This window comes from Rhineura floridana, chromosome 12 (genome assembly GCF_030035675.1).
Source record: "Rhineura floridana isolate rRhiFlo1 chromosome 12, rRhiFlo1.hap2, whole genome shotgun sequence".
Lineage (NCBI taxonomy): Eukaryota > Metazoa > Chordata > Lepidosauria > Squamata > Rhineuridae > Rhineura > Rhineura floridana.
The window spans coordinates 37,673,418-37,694,584 of NC_084491.1; the positions used below are offsets into that span (position 1 = coordinate 37,673,418).

General features: G+C 38.3%; 1 protein-coding gene across 3 annotated transcripts in view; it reads left to right on the top strand.

The window, feature by feature from the left end:
- Positions 1 to 18,049, top strand: part of CLMP (CXADR like membrane protein) — a 65,741-nt gene extending 47,692 nt beyond the window's left edge. For 2 of the 3 annotated variants that reach the window (XM_061593135.1, XM_061593133.1), the window contains 6 exons: positions 5,233 to 5,390; positions 5,788 to 5,989; positions 6,104 to 6,268; positions 7,224 to 7,346; positions 9,963 to 10,101; positions 14,459 to 18,049. In XM_061593135.1, coding sequence (XP_061449119.1) covers positions 5,250 to 5,390; positions 5,788 to 5,989; positions 6,104 to 6,268; positions 7,224 to 7,346; positions 9,963 to 10,101; positions 14,459 to 14,753 — 1,065 coding nt within the window. In that variant the 5' untranslated portion in view covers positions 5,233 to 5,249 and the 3' untranslated portion in view covers positions 14,754 to 18,049. The remainder of the gene's footprint in view (positions 1 to 5,232; positions 5,391 to 5,787; positions 5,990 to 6,103; positions 6,269 to 7,223; positions 7,347 to 9,962; positions 10,102 to 14,458) is intronic. The other variant, XM_061593134.1, reaches the window with a different exon arrangement.
- The last annotated feature ends 3,118 nt before the right edge of the window (positions 18,050 to 21,167 follow it).

Sequence of the window (21,167 nt, forward strand, 5' to 3'; positions counted from 1 at the left end):
CAGACTCTTATTATATGACTATGGTTACAACAGCAAGATTATTATGGAATACTGATAATGGAAGATTGGACACTGAAATTACTGGACTTAACAGGACTATTGAAGATGGAAGATGGAACTAATAGGGATAATGGAATAATGGCTATTGAAATTATTGGACCTAACAGATTCTGATGAGATGGATTAATCGAAATGTTTATTTGGACTATGGTTATGACAATAAGATTATTATAATTATTAACGAGATGGATTAATTGACATGTTTATTTGGAGAAAAATTGATAGATATATTTCTTAAAGAATTGAAACCTCTCTTTGACTTTTTGTGGAAAGAATAAAGTAATGTTTATGAGATTTGATGATTAATTAAGATAACTACTGGAGGAAAGTGATTTTATAATATGATTTAAGAGACAGGATTGTTATATATTGTAGACCTATAACTGATTTGATATGTGACAAATGGGAAGTCAACATTTTATTTTTTTTGTTTAATCATTTTTGTTTTGTTTTGTTTTTTGTCTTTGAATGTTTTATGATTTTGTTTTCTATGTCTTATGAAAATTTGAATAAAAATTATTGTAAAAAAAAAAAATTGGGTGTATGCATGATGATTTGGTTGAATTCTAAGAACACATACACACACTAGTTCCTAGATTCTGTGTAGTACATGTGATCAAGAAATGAAATCTTGGGTGGGTCAATGCTGATGAAGTGTTGGAGCTATCCAGACAGAAGAGGACTTGGTTTATGTTTTCTGCGCCACAGAAAAAAAGGACTGCAATGTGAGGCACAGTTGGGGAGAAAACCAATCCCCTGCCCCACATATTGAAAACAATGGTGGCTTGAAATACCATGCTTCCTCCATCTCTGCTCATCACAATGATATTAATTTCAATAGGTGAAAAAAAAAACCTGAAGTTTTTACCTCCTGGTTTCTGAGTTTAAACTACCTTAATATATTTGAATCTGCACCATCACAATGGTGTGGACAAAGCAGAAACTATAATTTTGCATACATCTTAAGGTTGCAACTTCCCAATTGCCACCAATTGAAGAACAAGAGCTATACTTGAGTGAACCAACCTACCTTCAACCAGTACTTATTTAGGGTGGGATGGTGGGTTACCAAGTTCAAAAGCCCATGACACTTGGCCTTTGGGTGAACTCTGCACTCTTGAGGTACAACTCTTAGAAATAGCAAATACTTTAAAAATGAATCTGCGTACCACTGATTTTAATCTTCTCTATCTCAGTGCCATCCATGAAGCCAAATCTTGGCAGTTTCACTACTATATGCAAACAGTGATTTCTCCAAATGGTGAGTCAAGGCCCAACTCAGTGGGGAATATGGTCCCTGGTAGCTGGGTTGCTTAGCTACCAGAAATGGGTTAGGGCAATACAACTCAGAGCTAAGTTCTTCCTCATATATGATTGAGCTCATAACCATAGGGAAAAACATGCACATCAATATGCAATGTCATGTGTAAAAGTAGTATGCTATTTGATAGAATTTCACTGACTTGGAGGAACTATTTGTGTTTCTTTGGAGAAACCAAAGGATGACTGTCAGCAAACAAATCAGCACAGACATTATTATCTTCAAGGGGTTGCATTTTATTTTATGATATATTTTATATAGTTTACAAATTGAACAAGCATGTTTGGGGGGTAGTAAAAAAAGCTGCTAAGATCGTGAGAATGTATTTACAAAAGTAATTCAAAACAACAGTCTTGTTTCTCCTTCTCCCAGAATATCAGATTCAAATATGAAGGGCTCTCATGGTGACTCATTTTCAAACAAGTAAACCTTATGTCACCTGGTGATCTGTTTTAATTTTGGTGTGGTTTTTATCGTATTATAATTGTTGTAAACCACTTTGATATGTTTTATGAAATTGTGGTATACAAATATTTTTATAATAAATAAATGTGCATTCTGGGGTACTACAGTCATGAGAGAAGACTGTAACATGCAAGGCCTGAATATTTGAATATTATATTGTCAACTTATAATTGGATTAACGTACCCAAGGATCATTTTATTTACCCATTTTGTTGATAAATATAATGCAGTAAAGTAAAGGACTAGGGCGTTCCCAAACGGAAAGGGTGTGAGACAGGGGTGTATTTTATCACCCTATTTGTTTAATCTATATGCAGAACATATCATACGGAAAGCGGGACTGGACCAAGATGAAGGAGGTGTGAAAATTGGAGGGAGAAATATCAATAATTTAAGATATGCAGACGATACCATACTAGTAGCAGAAACCAGTAATGATTTGAAATGAAAGCTGATGAAAGTTAAAGAGGAAAGCACAAAAGCAGGACTACAGCTGAACGTCAAGAAGACAAAAGTAATGACAAGAGAAGAGTTATGTAACTTTAAAGGTGACAACAAAGACATTCAACTTGTCAAGGATTATCAATACCTTGGCACAAACCAAAATGGAGACAATAGTCAAGAAATCAGAAGAAGGCTAGGACTGGGGAGGGTAGCTATGAGAGAACTAGAAAAGGTCCTCAAATGCAAAGATGTATCACTGAACACTAAAGTCAAGATCATTCTGACCATGGTATTCCCAATCTCTATGTATGGATATGAAAATTGGACAGTGAAAAAGAGGATAAGAGAAAAATCTACTCATTTGAAATGTGGTGTTGGAGGAGAGCTTTGCACATACCATGGACTGTGAAAAAGACAAATAATTGGGTGTCAGAACAAATTAAACCGGAACTATCACTAGAAGCTAAAATGATAAAACAGGTTATATTTTGGACCCATAATGAGAAGACACGATTCACTAGAAAAAACAATAATGCTGGGGAAAACAGAAGGGAGTAGAAGAGGAAGACCAAACAAGAGATGGATTGATTCCATAAAGGAAGCCAGAGACCTGAATTTACAAGATCTGAACAGGGTGGATCATGACAGATGCTATTGGGGGTCATCAATTCATAGGGTCGCCATTAAGTCATAATCGACTTGAACGCACATAACAACAGGGGTGTTTTCTACTGCTATTTTGCCAGCAGTCAGCTCTTCAGGCAATACAGGCTTTCTGCATGCTAGAGAGGCTAGGATTTGTCCTGAAAAGGTGAATGCAAGAATGTGTGCACATTTGTTAGTGTGTGTCAGTCACTCTCATTATTCCTGTTTACCCAAAGGAGAGTCAAAAGCTAGATAAAGCCATCAAGCTTGAATTAACTCATTATGAACACACCAACATCTCAAAAGTAAGATCATTGTAATGGAATGGGCTGACATTATTTTTAGTTTTCACTTGCCTCTCCTCTTTTATGCCTTCTCTAAAAATGGCCAGTTAAAAACAATTAAAACAATCAATCACTGGTGTCTTCTCACTCTCTTTTTTTAAAGTGATCTTTTAAAAACAGCACACACAAAGCAGGGTGCATCATATATATATATTGGCTTTGTCTAGTTTACTTTTTCTCAGCTTAAATTTCACCTAAGTATCTGAGTCCCTCTAGTGGCCAACTCTGGAAGCATCAGGTATACAGAGCTAGGCCTGCTAATATGACCATTAATTTCAATTATTATTTTAATGGAAATATACGGAGTATTATCAGTTGCATAACATTTAATTATTTAGCTTCCTTTTTTTAGAATGAAAATTTTAATTAAAAAACCCTTTATTGGATTAAAAACTGTAAGCAAAAGCCTTATCAATCACTAGTCCTAAAACGTTGGTTCCTGTCCCACCCACAGAGTGGCATAAGCCACTAAAGGGAGCTTACAGGGGGGATTGGCTTCAGTGCTAGCTCCATGGCATTCCACTGCTTCTTGATGCAATATACGACATGGGTGTAATTGTTGCCAACAGAAACAGGACAAAAGCTGCCAGGACAACTCTGCCCATGTGCAGCTACAAATTCCTCTCACGTAACCTACCCTTGGACCTTTTGATAAAGAGCGGGTAAGAAATCCAGTAAATATATAAATACAATAGAATCCCTTGCCCTGGGGCAGGGTTTCTGTCAAGAGATTGCGAAGCTAAACACAAGCAGATCTCGGTCTGCAATTTCTATAGTATGAGGCAAGCTACAGCTACGACTGTTGCAATGAGCATTTAAAATACTTAATCAGCCCAAAAGCAACTCACTATTCAGGGGAAGCAAATGAAGTGTTTTGACTGCTGCATTAAATCACGCACAATTCATAAACATGGTCATTATAAATACCTTTGCGTTCAATCAAAGTCATCACTACTTGAGCAGCACGTCATGCACTGGGGAAAGGGCCGTGGCTCAGCCGTAGAACACCGTCGCATGCAGAAACTCACAGGTTCAGCCCTGGCTTCTCCGAGTGGGCCTGCAATGTCATTTACCAGTACAAACCAAAAAGTATATCCCAACAAACTGGAATTTGGAAAAACAAGGAACTGGGAACCAAAACATCAGACTCAAAACTGCCTATGATATGGATGTGGATGCTTTATAAAAAATTTAAAACATGTGAATAACATGTACACATCTGTCATAGCTGAACGAGCAAGAGTCAATATAACCAGTGTATACAAAAACAACTCCTGAAATACAGTATCAAAACATATGAGTAAATGTGTTTCGACAAAGTCTTCTTCAGTGGTCAGTCAATGTACAAACAGCAGCTATACAATTCAGCATAAGTGTATATAACAATACAATTCACAGCACAACTCCATTTAAAACTACAGAAATAAGATCTGGAGATTTCCTGAATGCCACCCCAAAATATATAGAGAAGATACTCTCCAGCTCTGTGAGCATTGCAAGACTGTCCCTCCAAGTCAAACCTAATGTAATAAAAAGCAAATACATATACATTAGAAATCTAATATATTCTATACTCAATTTAATTAAAATAAAAGCAAAAAAGCTATGCATACCATACTCACCAACTCAATAAAATTATTCATTTCTTAATTCTACACAAGTATCCACACATGCTGTAACTCTGTTTTATCAAATATACAAGAGCCTCAGCATTCCAGGAAAAAAAGATATACATAAAAGCCAGTATGGACAAAGTGATGTATGCATTCAGATTCCACTTCAGTGTGACCTCGTGATCTCTCAAATTTCAGTTGCCATTTGTAGTATGGGAATAATATTGTTTTAAATATTTACATCTGCTCTTCCGGATCAATTCAAAGCAGCTTATATACCATAGAACAATTTATTGGGCCATGTTCATTGGCAACATCTTGATTGATCTTTCTCTTTCAGCATCCTGTTCTACATGGATGTCACAGGCTCAGACAGAATTTAAGAGGGTGGCTGAAGCAAACGTTACTCTGCCCTGTCATCATCGACTGTACCTCCCAGAGCCAACAAGCCTAGACATAGAATGGTTGCTAAAGGATTCCGAAGCTGACCCCAAAGTGGTATGTCCAAAACCTGAAATTGAAAGTTCCCTAGTTCACCACTATCCTTCTATTGTAAATATGTAGCAGGTGATGGGAAAGGCTACTGTGAGAGCCTGGAGACCCACTACTAATCAGACCAGACAACACTGGAGTTAGACAAAGAACATGATCTGGGACAAGAAAGCATCTTATGCCCTATAGCATTTATGCTCCAACTGCCCCAGATGCTCCCTTTTTCAACAAGCCTTTCTGTAAAACACAAAGCCAAACACTACACTGTTTTTGCTAATACAAAATAGTTCTGACTTATTTATGAAGGTGAATCCAAGGACAGAACCTCTCTGTTTTGGCCCTAGGTGAGCAGTGGCAAAATGAGGGACAAGGTAACTAATAAATGACTTTCTCCACCTCTCAGGTGATAACTTACTCGGGAGGCAACATCTACACTGGCACAAATGAAGAACAAAAGGGTCGTGTTTCATTTGCCTCCAATTACCTGAGTGGAGATGCCTCTTTGGAGATTTCTTTCCTGCAGCCAAGCGATGCTGGGCAATACACATGCAAAGTTAAAAATGCCGGGCAGTATGAGTGGACCCATATCACCCTGAAGGTTCTGGGTAAGGCTGCTATGAAGTTGTTGAAAATAAACACTAAGAGTTTTTTGGCTGAATACTATCTTACTCTGGATTACAATTACAGAGGCAATCTCATATATTTTTCCCTATTCCCAGAGAAACCTTCCAAACCCAAATGCTGGCAAGAAGGAGAGATGTCTGAAGGAAGGGAAATCAGTTTACACTGCAATACAGTCTCTGGCACTAAACCCATAATGTACATATGGCAGCGTATAGATGAGGACGGAAAAGTTGGGTCCTTGCCACCCATAGCACATATCAGTAAGTCATTGCTACTTCAAATTCACCCACTAACTTAGAGAATCATCCTCAGTAAAGTTTGTCTTGTGGCTGCTCATCAGGGCAGCCATCAGAAGCAGGGAAAGTTGCTGGTTCTTCTGTTCAGCACACATACAAAAAGCTAAAAGTCTTGACATGTAGAGTACTTTTACTCCCTTGTCAGAGCTTTAAAAGGTGTGAGTGTATATTTATATTAGAGATGGGGGAGAATATCAGCTAAATTGGATTTAGTACCGGATTTTGGCTGAATCTGAGTCTGCTGTCTTTTGGGATCAGCACTGTGGGCTACAGTTGTCAGCACACTTCCCCCCCCCCCATTTTCAAGTAATTATCTTCATAATTACAATTGCTATTATCCATTAATTTCCATGGATTTACATAAGAATTTATCTTAAAATTTATGTGCTTTTTTTTCACCGCCCAAAAACACACACCAGTGGATCAAATCAGCAAGTGCAAAAGCAAGTGGGGAACAAAAAAAAGCAGATCAGGATTGAACGACGGACTATCAGAATACAAGCAGATTGGAACTAGGCAGCAAAGCCCATCCCTTATCTCTCTCTCTCTCTCTCTTAATATCCAAAAATCCCTAAGCGGTTTCCACAAAAAATACAAAAAAAAATTACAAAAAAAGAAAAATCTATATACATTATAACCAAAAATGCAAAGAAACAGGTAAACAATCCAATTCACAGGATTGCCAGGATTCAAATTCAGTTTATTAGCCCTCATCCAGCCCAAATCTTTAGTGGGATTTGGAAAGCGTTATCAATTACAGCAGAATATCTTGAAATCAGCCTGTAATTTACTGCTTAGTATCATACAAGATGACCAAGGAAGTTGGTGGCCATCACAGCATTTGTAATAGCAAATTTCAGTTTAAACAATGTATCCTTATCGTATCTAATTCATGTAATCTTGATTTCCCCCCCTCCAGATTTTTCCAATCCTGCACAAATTCTGATGAAGAATCTCACAACAATGGCAACAGGGTTGTACCAGTGTACTGCCTCTAATGAAGCAGGACAAAACAGTTGTGATGTAAAAGTGACTGTGCAGTGTAAGTATGCTGGGACTCAAATGCATTTTTAAGGTTGGCAGATGGGGGGCTCAAAGCCATCCAATATTCAATTTTTAAAAATTAAATTCAAAAGAAACCCCAGCTGTACTAAAAAGACATAGTCCATGATTATTATAGGATAGTAGAAGCACCAGAAGCTTGCTGTTCAGGGTTTGGCCTCTTCACTCTTAACCTCAACTCTGTAACCCATCCGCTCTTGTTTCCAATTAGTAACTCTCACCTTACACAGCTAAACTTTGGTCCCAAGGCATAGTTAGCAAGACCCTACAGGCAGTTATTGGTTCTAGGAGAAATACTCTCCTTCTCCTTTATCAGTTAGCCTCGAGTACTACTTGTTTTTTGTCTGATCATCCCTGAGGGGGTTTGGCTCCCGCAATCAGTTTTAGGGGCCCTCTGGCCCCCATTTTGGGGTCCCTATAAGTATGTGATAATTTATACTAGGTATTTTCACTTCCGTCTCTAAACAGTTTCTTGTTTTCATGAATGAACAGTGGATTTTGAAACAAAGGCCCCATTTTTGAATTATGCACCTGCATAATTTTATTCTGAGCCTCAGTTTTGATTTAAGGAAGGCAGAAAGAAATTTATATTTTTCTAGGGAGCAAAAATATACTTATTACCAAAAGCTGAGTACAAACTATGGGGGGAGGTGTAACAATAACAAATGAGGTTTGCTTTCATCCTTAGGCACTTAATGATCAACATACTTTGGGTCACAAAGCTTCCCCTAGCCAGTTTAACCAATGACCAACATATTCCGGGTGGTATTCAACATATTCCGGGTGGTATTCAGAGTGGCTACTCAGAGTATGCCCACTGAAATTAATAGACATGACTCATTTAGATTAATTGAAATGGGTCTATGCTGGGTTGGACTTAGCTGAATATAACCCTCTTTTTTAAAATTTCATTTTCCCCATAACATAAGTATAAGACAAGCATGCTTTATACAAGTCTTTACCATCATACACACACTACTTGTGCAACCGTGAGGAGTAGACTTTGAGTTGTATCCAACTAAATTCTACTCAGAGTACCCATTGAAATTAACCACCTAAGTTAGCCATATCCATTCATTGAGTCTATTCTGAGTAGGACTAATACTGGATACAACCCTTTTAAAAAAAAGTTGACAGCTGTGTGGTGGACAGGCAGCAAGATCAGGGCTTCCTGGGCTACCAGCAGAAGTACTGGGTTGGCTCCACCAGTGCACCCACACAGCCCTGACCACATCACTACCCTACTACACTCCAGTCCTGTCCAGAAAACTGCAACACTGCCAATGTCAGGACAGCTCCATGGCTGTGTCCCACTACGTGGGCTACTACTGGTAGTAAACATACTAGACTCACACATGGCTCACCAGACATACGATGTCTGTTCCTTGAACTAATGATTCAGGTTTATTTGATTATAAATACATATGGATGCCTAAAAATATGGATAAAGATAACAATATGAGCGCCAAATGTTCTCCTTTGGGTGCTGAACACTTGAATATTTGGTCTCAAAGCTGACTCTTATTTACAAGTATCAAGTTGCACTTGAAGGTTTAAGAAATACACAGCAATCTCTCATGAGCAGGATGATCTCTCTCATCAGACTATTACTGTCCCAGGGCATGGTCTGAGGACACGTGATACAGCCACCTTGCTCAAGATAAGCAGGTCTGAATCTGATCAATGACTGAATGGAGGACTGCTTGGGAACCACTCCAAGTTCCTTGATGGAAGAAAAGCAGGATACAAATGTAATAAATACATAAATATCCAATCAAGTAATAAATGGGTTGGAAATATCTACTGTAGTAGAATGGACTAGTTAATAAATATTAATGGAACTCTTTTAGCCTGTGCCTGGCAACCATTATGCACGATGCCAAAAGAATGGCAGATTAAGGTTAACTGCATCCAGGGCAATTAATGGTCTGTGAGGAACAACAGGAAGGGGTACAACAACATAATTGTACAGCCATAATACATTTGGATACTTTATCACAGACTTTATAGCATGTACTGAAATAAATATAAAAATGTACATCTTGAATACATTGTCACACCTTTACGGACAGTATGAACATTTATCTGAAAGCATGTTTAAGATGGAAACTTGCTGCTGTCATGAAACCAGCCAGTATTTCAAGCTAGTTTTGTTTATTAAATTTATGAATTACTTCTCACAAGAAAAAGTCCTGAAGTGATTTAAAAATTAAAAATACAGTAATAAAATACATATTTATTAAAAAAACATTTACAGTACTGTGTGAAAGTACTCTGACTTAAATTTCACCTCTTTAAGCCAGACGTGGGCCAAGATGGCATTATCTAGACTGTACTTCCCCAAAATAACTGAAAATGTAAATAAGGGATCATTCAACATGGAACAGGTAATAAGGTTTAACTTGGATTACAGAGTTTATGCAGTGCGCTATAGCAATTAGAATATGTTATTATCATCTTTTGGCACAAGAATAGAACCTCATTTGGGCCTCCTATAAAACGGATTTTGTTGCATGGAGGCTCTGTGAAAGGGACACAAGGCAAAATATTTTGTTCTTTGGCAAATATAGCATAGTATGCATTTATGAATTAACAGATGCACGAAATTTTGGCATAGTTGCTGGAGCAGCTTGTGGAGTCATGGGAGGGCCCTCCCTAGTTTTCTTGGCTGTGTGGCTGACAATCAAGAGGAAAGAGAAGAAGAAATACGAAGAAGAGACCCCAAATGAAATCAGGTAATTATCTCAATAGCACCTCTACTTGAGCCTCTCCAAAGACCAAACAAACGCCAATGTCTTTTCTCTGTCACAGAATAATCTCAGAACTGACAGAAGAGGGACAGGATATCACTCAATGACAGAGCACATCATTTGCATGTGATCCCAGATTGAATCACTGGCACAATTTAAAAGGGCTTTAGGAAGCAGTGCTGGGAAAGATCTCTACCTCAGACCTCGGAGAGCTGCTGTCAGTAACAAGAGCTGGGCTGATGGTCGTACCGAGAGACAGAGAGGGTCTTGTGGTCTTTGTTGTTGTTATATGCCTTCAAGTCAATTATGACTTATGGCGCCCCTATGAATCAGCAACCTCCAATAGCACCTCTGTTCATAGGCTTTTCATAGTAAGAGGTATTCAGAGGTGGTTGACCAATGCCTTCCTTTGAGTCTGGATGCTGGTGTCTCAGCTTTCACCATTCAGCCTTAGGTGCCCCTGCTAGCAAGCAGTCTAGCCTGGTCTAGACTCCTGATGGCACTGCTCTCAGCTTCTTCAACACGCTCAAACCCTCTCACCACATTAAGGTGAGGGGGGCTTGTTGTCTTTAAAGCCTTACAAAAGTACTGTGGCATAAATTTAATATTCATTTGTACATTATTTAAATACAGCTGTAGACCAAGCGTTCTCAAACTTTCTATCCCTAGGGCCCACTTGAGAGGGATGAAAATTACTGAGGCCCACCAATCACAAAATGATGGTGCAGGAGCAGTCAGTCACAAAATGGTGGCACAGGGAGGTGGAGTTTGTCATAATCAGCTGCAACTACTGACTTCATTTGCTGTTGCTATCTAATCCCTCTTCAGAAATTACTAAATTCTTAGCCAAATCATTTTTCTTGTGGCAAGGTGTTCAATTTCCCCCAATTATAATGCAGACTTTAGCTGTGGAAGTATTTTGATTCTGTTCCCAATTTTAGGAAGAATTTGCTGGTCTAGGTGCTCTGAGTACAGAGGGCTTTTACATTTACTGCATATATTTTCCCATCTCCACCATGCCTATCAAACTGTTCTTACTCATCTCCTGTAATTTCTTCTCTTCTTCACATTTAACATCTAAGTTATTTCCCCCCAACTGACTTTAATTCCTCCTTTTACATTCACTTCCTCCTATTACAACTTCCCTCTCTTATCCCATTCCTTACTATTCCCAGTTTCCTGTTTAAAAGATACTAACTTTTTCTCCCTTTCGATTTTCATTCAGCACCTCATCTGAACTCTTCCCTTTAAAGGTGGAAGTGCTCCCTCCCCTTTCCCCTTTACTCACAAAGTAGAAAGTTGTTAGTATTTATTTATTTATTTGTTTGTTTGTTTGTTTGTTTCATTTATAAACCGCCCATAGTGAGTGGCTCTCTGGGCGGTGTACAAAAAGGTTAAAATACAGAATATCACAGTAAAATCAACCTACCAACAGTAAACATAAGCAGCAAACAAAAAAATAAAAGATTTAAAGTTATAACATTAAACGCTTAAAATGCCTGTGAGCATAGCCAGGTCTTAACCTGGCGCTGAAAAGATAGAAGCGTTGGCGCCAGGCGTACTTCTTCGGGGAGGCTGTTCCACAGTTCGGGGGCCACTACAGAAAAGGCCCTAGATCGAGTAACTGTCCTCCGGGCTTCCCGATGGGTTGGTACCCGGAGGAGGCCCTTAGATGCTGAGCGAAGTGACCGGGTCGGTTCATAGCGGGAGAGGCGTTCCACAAGATATTGCGGTCCCACGCAGTACTGGCATTGCGCAGTCAAAAAGCTATAGCATGGTCAGGAACTGGGCATGTTATGGCACTGAGGCCCACCTGAAAGTGGGCAGAAACCCACTAGTGGACCCTGGCCCACCATTTGAGAAATACTAAAAAAAAAAATCTTTGAAGACAGTTACAGAATCACTGAAAAGCACCTAGCAAACCCACATGTAGAAAACAGTATCTTTGCTCTCCCCTGTCCCCCTACAGCTTTTCTTTATACAAAGAGCTTACACCTGCATTTCCCAGAGCTGAATTATCCAGTTCACACTAAGCTTATCCAGCTATACAATTGTGCTTGTGATCTGAATCTGTAATTGTATTTTATTATATTTTGTATATTTATTGTTTTATGTGAACCTTTTAGATAATTTTTTTGAAGTGGCATATTAAATATTATTTTTATATTATTTCTGTCACTATTATGAAGTACTTATCCATTTGGATTCTTGGAAAACGGCATACACTTTCAAGAACTGACAGATGACAATAACCTTTGTGTATGTTGCTCTCTCTAGTATATTAGCCTTACTAGATCTTTCCTGAACTTTCTTTGTGGAGTGTTTAAAGGAAGTATGTGAACAGCATGATTCAGCAGGCTATGCCCTGGTGGGGAGGGGGAGTGTGAATCCTGCAGCCTTTAAGATTGCCCTGCCCTCATGACTCACAATAGCCATTTACTCTCTTTATAATCCAAATGTGAAGCTGATCTCTGTGCTCTTTGACAGGTCATTGGGTTATTAAAAAAAACCCTTAAGTATATCTCTTACTTTGTTAAACCTGTTTCTCTTACTAAGTTCCAGCACTAAGATACTGAGTATTTTCCTGTATGTCACTTTTTCCTGTCCCTTGCTTTCTACTTCCCCTTGCTCATCTTCTGTTCAGCCTCAGTATCTGTAGAAACGTTTCTTTTACTTTACTGCCAATCCCTATACCTGAAAGCCACCACACAGGGCATCAAGATTAATTATATAGGAACAGATTGGAGGGTGTAGGACACAACAGAAGCACACAGAACTACTTTGAGAATTTTATATAGGACAAAAAAAATAAAGACAAGAAAAAACATGAATGATTGAGGGAGGGAGGAATGAGTCTATAGATTGAAGAACTAGTACAGTGCTAGTGCAATAGGTTTCACTGCAGGGGGAAACCCAGGCTAAATTTCCCATTCGTCTATGAAGCTTACTTAGATGACCTCTGGCAACTCACACCTTCACAGCTTGGAAGAATGGGATACAAATGTACACAAATAAATTCTAGACAACAATCACATTATTTATCAGCAACACAATGCACACCAGATTTGTCCAACATGTCCAGAGATGTCATAAGGACTGAAAACACTCTGTGACCCAGTTTCAAGCTGCAACAAGTAGGTCCGGTTCCACATCTGACTCCACTAAATTAATAAGGGTTAGATCACAAACCAACAAATGATTTATTGACATAGTCTGCCTCAGCACTTTGCAGTAGTATTGCAACTTTGGTCAAGTGTGAAGAAGTCCTTCAAGTCTTATCACCCTGAAGGTTTAAACCATGTTTTAAAGCACTTCAGAGGTACTTTCAAAAGACAAGGGTCTCTTAGTGGATTATGTTAGAGTGATGATTTTCCAATTGTAGCCTAGAAGTACAATTATGTATTTGTCAATCAATTGCCATTAATGTAGTTAGGGAATACAACTGCATGCTTAAGGAACCCCAAATCTCTAGCTACTGGAAGCAAATATCAGGAAACTAGATTGCTCAACTGTGTTTTTTTCAACTTCATTTCAAACTTTCCCTGTTGGTCTTACTAGGTAACAAACCATGGACTGGATGAACCACTGATCTGACTCAGTATGGTAGTTCTTTAGGCATTTTTTTGGTCCTGGTGGTTGTTGCACAATATAGGATTGACCCAATGTAGTACTGACACAGCACAGCAGTGCCAAACACGAATGTTTTGAATTAAAATGATAACTATAAAGGCCACGGGGCTAGAAGTGGCATGATGTTCTAGTACAACTGGCTGCTTGAAATTAGAATGTGACGCATACCAAGACAGAACTAAAGCGCATCACACCAGAGCAACCAATACAAGTAAAACAACATCAAGTCGATTTTGCTGGTGATAACCCTTATACATTATATTGGGCCAAGTTCAAGGTTCTGGTTTTGGTGTACAAAACCCTATACAGCTTAGGACTAAGACACCTGAAAGAACATCTTACCCCTTATATGATTTTCCCCACTCCCCATGCAATACATAATCCTGCTAATAATTGCTGTAGTGTGATCATGCAAACTTTCCTGGTTTTATATTTTGCATCCAAACTGTGAATTCCTTAGAATGGTAATAGAATCATTTGAATAAAGAGTAAACCAATAACCACTGTATTGTAATATAAGTAAGCTATTTTAAAAAGCATTTTGCTTCTTTTCACATTGTGAATGGCACAAAGCCATGTAATAAATACTGCTGAATATTTAACAATTTAAAACCTTGTTGAACTTCTCAGACATCTAGAAATTAATGGTGTATGAATGTGTCTGGTGCTTACTATTTAGTACTTTTAATCATATTGCTTCTTTTGATTACAGAGAAGATGCAGAGGCACCAAAAGCCCGATTAGTCAAGCCTGGCTCTTCCTCTTCTGGCTCCAGAAGTTCACATTCTGGTTCTTCCTCAACTAGATCAACAGCAAACAGTGCCTCCCGCAGCCAACAGACATTATCAACGGAGGCAACCCCTCATATAACTCCGACACAACACAGCCAGGTGGAAATAGGTGGCAGGGAAATTGAGCCAAAGAAAATTAATCACTCCAATTTGATGAAGATAGAAGCCACACCAACCATGGTGCCTGCTCAGAGTCGGGCTTTCCAGACAGTTTGATTGCTCCCCACCTATTCAGGCTCCAGCTACGTCCATCACACACACACACAACCAGCATTACATGATTAGGTTGTTTACTTTCCAAGGCAACTCCATACACACACACTCACACACTACATAATAAAACCCATCACTCAAGTGTTTTCTGCTACAGATAGACTTGAAAAGAGAATTTATGTTAACTAACTTTTATTTTGCTTTTGTGATTAATTCTTAAAGGAAGAAAAGGGAATGTTGAAGTTGCAGAAGTCAAATGGTGGAATCTTGAACCATTTTTTAAAAAATAAATAATTTTAAAAAGAGACATAAAAATCCCAATAGAACTCTGAAGAGGAAATTTCTATTGTACAGTTTATGAAATGTATACATAAACCAATATCTTCTCAGTTGCGGCACCAGTTTTCGCTGCAGTTATTCCTATCAACTTCAAAAGGGAACTGACAGCTGCTCTGCATGTAGCCTTTTGCTGAATTACCTACGGTAGGAAGCTACACCATCAACAAAACAGAAATGACTTGAAAAAGAACTCAGAAACAGCGTTGAAGTGTTCACTGGAAAGACCTTCTCTGAACATGGAAGTGCATTAATTTAGGAAGGTATGTGTTACTAAAAGAATATAGACAATAGCCTACTGTGACCAAACTCAAATGTCAACTGTACCTTCATAAATCTGAAGCAATTCCATAGAAGTCAAGAGAATTAGATTCCAGTGGATGATTATAAGATCAGAAAAATCCTGAATTCCCCTTGCAAGTTTAAAAAGATTCTCTTATTTCTGATGGAAATATTGTTGCTTTTAAAAAAATCCAGAATACAATGGGTAGTGTGATTAGGAAAGATTTCTAGGTAATGTTTTGGGAAATCTTGTGGCAAATATTTGTGAAAGAAGCACTCCAACATCCAAATTTTTAAGGTAAAAGCCAATGAAAGGAAGTTTGTTTATACAATGCAACCAATACCATAGAAATCCACAGCTGCTTTTAAGAATGTATTAAGACTTTCCAAAGTAAGAAAACACTTGTATTAATACCACTACTATCTCATGATATTAAAGATATGTGTGGCCAGTCTGATTTAAAATGTCAATACTGTAACTGATTGTTTTAAAGTCTAAATTATGTCATGGGAACTATCTCACCACATTCATTGAGAAGATAGTGGTAGAACCACTAGCCTTGTACAGTAAGGCCCCACTTTACAGCGCTTCGCTAATGTGGCCGTCTCAATTAGACTAAAGCCCCACTCATACGGCGCTTGTTCTGCTTTTACGGCGGCTTTCGGGCATCACACACCATTCTATTCAATGAGTTCCGCTTTTCAGCAGTTTTGCTTTTTGGCGGGGGTCCGGACGTAACCCGCCATATGAGTGGGGCCCTACTGTACAGTACAAGAATGATTCCCAAATAGTTGCTTAGAATGCACCAGTGGATGATAGATTGGAAATATATTAGCAATGAATGTTAGAGACAAGAGAAGGGGGTTAAGGAAAAGTTTCTTAAAGGAAATCAGAGCGGAGCTTTCTTCCAGTCAGAGGAAAACATTTATTTTGGGGTCTCTGTAACAAACAGGAATTATTTGCAGCAAGCTCCAATGTGATTAAAATCAGCTCTATGGATACTAAGGGTTGTATCTGATGTTAGTCCTATTCACCCATTGAAAATAATGGACATGAATAACAGATTCGTTAATTTGAGTGAGTCAGGATGCAACCCTAACTGTACAGCCCTTATTCAGAAGGAAGTCCCACCATGTTGAACAGGTTTACTCCTAGTAAGTGTTTCAGATTGCAGCTTAAGGGTGCAATTCCAAACAAACTTACTAGTGAGTGAAGCCCACTGAACATACCAGGACTTACTTCCAAGTACGGTAAACATGCATAGGGTTGCACTGTTAATTTTCTCCCTCAACTAAGGAAGCTACTTTCCCCCTTCTTCAAAATTAGCCTCCTGTATGCAGTTCATAATAAATTTGTATGATGCACATTCTTAACATGAAGAAAATCAAATATAAGCTTTAAAGACCATTGAAATGTTTAATCAATGCACTGGACTGAATTATCACAGAGATTATGGCAGGATGGTCAAAATATTATGAATTTATCACAACCTGTTTTTATGAAACCAAGAAGCTATTTAGATCGTATTAGTCATTATTTATTGACCCAAGTACAGAAATAGATTAATTGCAAGAGTTCACCACAAAATAGGGGGCACTGAAACAGTGATATGAGACACAAAATTTTCCAGTGGAAATTTTTCCATTTCATTAGCTTAGTAGTAACAATGAACTGATGCCAATTGCAAATACAGTATTAGATACATTTGGTAGTTTTAAGGTTTTTAGCTTTATTTATTGGAGAACCAGTGTGGTGTAGTGGTTAAGGTGTTGGACTACGACCTGGGAGACCAGGGTTCGAATCTCCACACAGCCATGAAGCCCACTGGGTGACCTAGGGCTAGTCACTGCCTCTCATCCTCAGAGGAAGGCAATGGTAAACCCCCTCTAAATACCGCTTACCATGAAAACCCTATTCATAGGGTCGCCCATAAGTTGGAATCAACTTGAAGGCAGTCCATTTCCATTTCAGCTTTATTTATTAAATACAAGTAAAATAAACATGCTAAATTATACAACTCTCTGGGCATCAGAAGTTTCCAATGGAAACTTAATTTTTTTTCAGAAGCAAAGTACCCTATTCAAATTACTCTAATTTGCAAAGGAAAACCCATATCACTGTTTTCAATAGGCTGAGATGTATCTATATGGTATGTGTGCACTTTGAGCCTTAACTTGATATTAGGTTCACAAGCCAAAACCTGCAATTTCTTTGATGGTTAAGTACAAGCTATGGATTCTATTATCTTAGAGAGTCATCAATGACATCATAGGTTAAAATTAACCTAAGTGAAGATATTAAGAAGGGAGAAAAGATATAAATAAAGGTGGAGGAAATTATTGCAGAAAACCAAGCATTTCATGTTAAAAGGAAATGTTAAGTGCACTGTCTTTTGAAGTAGACATGGTACTAAACACTATTTCAGAAGGGAAACTACACTCATGTTATGAGAAACCAAACTTTATTTTGTAAAATATTCTATTTAAAGCATTTACTCTTATCATGTATACTAATTATTATTTAGCGTGGGTGCATAATTCTTCTCTAGTTTTCTTTTAATTCTAGGTAAACCAAGGTAACTTCTCTTCTACCTGCTATTATTGGTGTATTTGTGCTCAGAGCGAGCAACACAAAGGGAAACAAATATTTATTATAGATTCCTTTGAATCAACAATTTAGTAAAACAGTTTTGTTGTTGTTTTTAAATAAAAAGACTGCAGCACAAATACTGCAGTTCAACCAAACCTGGAACAGTGTCATAATTTTGCTATGCAACTAAAGTTTTCAAGCTAAAACACTACTTTACACATTTCTGTCCTCCAACTACACTTTCTTTTTCTTTACAAGATAGTGCAACTCCTGTTAGCATGACAATCTAGCTCCTCATTGTTCAAGTAAAAGCTCCATTAAATAAATGCAATGGTTTGTCTCCAAGGTGGCTTTTTGCTAGTGGAAAACACTTGCTATCATTCAAATCAGGTAATCCAATTTTCACTTATCCCCATCTTCCTGCAGCCCCCATCTAAAAGCTTCTTCTGAGGGTTAGAGACCATCCAGAACACTATGGAAAGTCTACAGTAGGTTGGGAGGCAATCAGTAAAAATTGTGCAAGTGTAAGTGCTGTCCTTAAGTGCAATCCAGTGCTCAAACATTAACATTATGATCTGATGAGACTTCTCAAACTGCCAGCAGGGAGAAGGGAACTGAGAGGAACTCCTTCTTTTTGACCATAGGTGTTTACAAGAAAGAGATGAGACAGTGAAATTGAATTGATCCTGTCAGTTGAGCAGAGCACATTAAGAGAAAGTGATAGGCTTTTATTCCATACCCTAGCTAGCAGGAGGTCTTGGACTTGGGAGTCTATGCTATACTAAAACAATCAAGAGTGGTGGCATCTTTGAAAAAGTTTTCTTGTGGTATGTTTTTGCATTGAGCCCACTTCATCAGATGCAGGATGCATTATCCTCACTTGGCAGATAAAGCATATACAAGTATGCAGAAAAAAAAGGTTGGCAAACCATGAGTCCCAATGGCCATGAGATGCAGAGACTAGGAAGAAGCATGTCCCATTTCTACACAAACAGAGTGACCCATTCACAGCAGCTGTTACTGTACTAATTAGGCTAAACTGTAACAATATCAGTATGATTCATTTCAGAATAGGCAAATTATTTAGATAGACGAAGTTACCAAAAACTTCTACAACAAAATGGTAGCTTTCAAGCTTCTGAATGCACATATCAGTAGAGTGCCCTATGGATTTTATAACCAACAAATACACAATTTCCATTAGGGAAAAAATAATTCCAGAAACAGATTCCAGAAGGCCTTATTTTGTTGTTGTTGTTATGTGCCTTTAACTACAAATAGATTCTATTTATAGTAGTTTAGCTGCACTTCAACACCAACAACCCTAGCAAACATATTTTCACATAGGGATAAAGCTTCCTTCTGACAGTTACGAACAGATCCTTCAGTACCAGGATGAGAAATGGCAAGGAAAAACTAGAAAAACTTCTATGCCATGGGTTCTCAACAAGGGGGGAATTCCCCCCCGGAGGGGAATTTTAGGGTTCCGGGGGGGAATTGGGACCACTGTTCAGCAAAGTGTGATGTCCTGTAGATTATGTACAATCTGTAAAATTGTAGTATGTTTTTAAATTAATCTGCGACATTCAATAAAGTTTATTGAATGTCACAGATTAAAATCGATTCTTGAACATGCAGCATTATTTTCATTTGCAAAATTAAATTATTATTTAACGACCAGAAAGTGCTCCAAGAAATTCTGTTATAATATAAACTAAGAAATTTTTCTCTCACGAGAAACACCACCGTCACTCGCGAAACGTCAACACGCTATGTGAGACTATCTTGGGAAGGGGGGAATTATATTCTGAACAACGGTGAAAGGGGGGAATGGAGCAAAAAAGGTTGAGAACCACTGTTCTATGCTTTCTAAAAAAGCCACTCATCTGCAGTGAAGGCATAAAAAACAGAGATCCAAATAAGTAGCTTTTACATACTCTCAATGACGGACAAGGAAAGCACAGCCTTTGGGCTATGCATTACAAGAAAATACGTAAGTTGGAGAATATCCCTCATGCCAACAATGCATTTATCTTGATTTCAGTACACCCTAATTGCCCCTTTGCCCTCCTGAAAAACGTCTATCTGGCCTTCTTACCAGACTGTTGTATTAAATTAAAAGCATTTTAAAAACTGGGAATCCTACCTCATAGAATTTGCAAAAAGAAACAGAGCTGAATGTGATGAGATGTCAAGTATAATTAACAAAAGGGGGGGCATATTTTTGTGGTTCAAATCCCCAATCGGTTATGAACCTTGCTAGCTGGCCCTCTCTTTCTGCCTAAGCTACCTCACAGGCTTATTGTGATCATCAATGGGGGTGGGGAACCATGTTTTGCAGGGTTGAGGAATCCATGGCCTTACTGATGTTATTGGACAACTCCCATCAGACCCAGCCAACATGGTAAATGGACAGGAATGAGGAGAGATGTAGTTCAACAACTTCTGACGGGCCACAAGTTCTCCACCCCATAAGCTGCATAGATAAAGGACCCGATATAACATAAAATGTTAGAGTAAAAATGTAAATTATCTTAATTACTGGAAACATACCTAAAAAAAAAAGGTTGTTAAAATTAAACAATCTATAAGTACTCAACTGTCAATACTGAAACTGTTTATTGCCTTTGGGTTTATATGTCAAACAGATCTGTACTACCAACACATGTACAAAGAAATCCAAAAAATACTGAAATCTTCAGAGAAATCTTCAGTGTGTTGGACTACGACCTGGGAGACCAGGGTTCGAATCCCCACACAGCCATGAAGCCCACTGGGTGACCTTGGGCCAGTCACTGCCTTTCAGCCTCAGAGGTAGGCAATGGTAAACCACCTCTGAATACCACTTATCATGAAAACCCTATTCATAGGGTCGCCATAAGTCAGGATCGACTCGAAGGCAGTCTATTTCCATATTTCCATCCAAAAATAATTATTTTCATCCCCTTATTAGAGGGGAAAGGATAATTTTCACATCAACAGAAAAGGAAGGGAAAAAAGAACACAAGGATCTCTTTTCTAAGTGAGGAATTAACTGAAGCCAGAATTAACCAGTTTACAATGGCCTGTTTTGCACATCACTCTAAACTGTAGTTAAAATAAGCTCCGGTTTAAATGTGAACAAACTTTGTTGATTGTGGTTTGCTGAAAGAAACAGACTATGAGCCTGGGTTTTGATGTAACACTAAGCCACACCCTGGTTTGTTTCC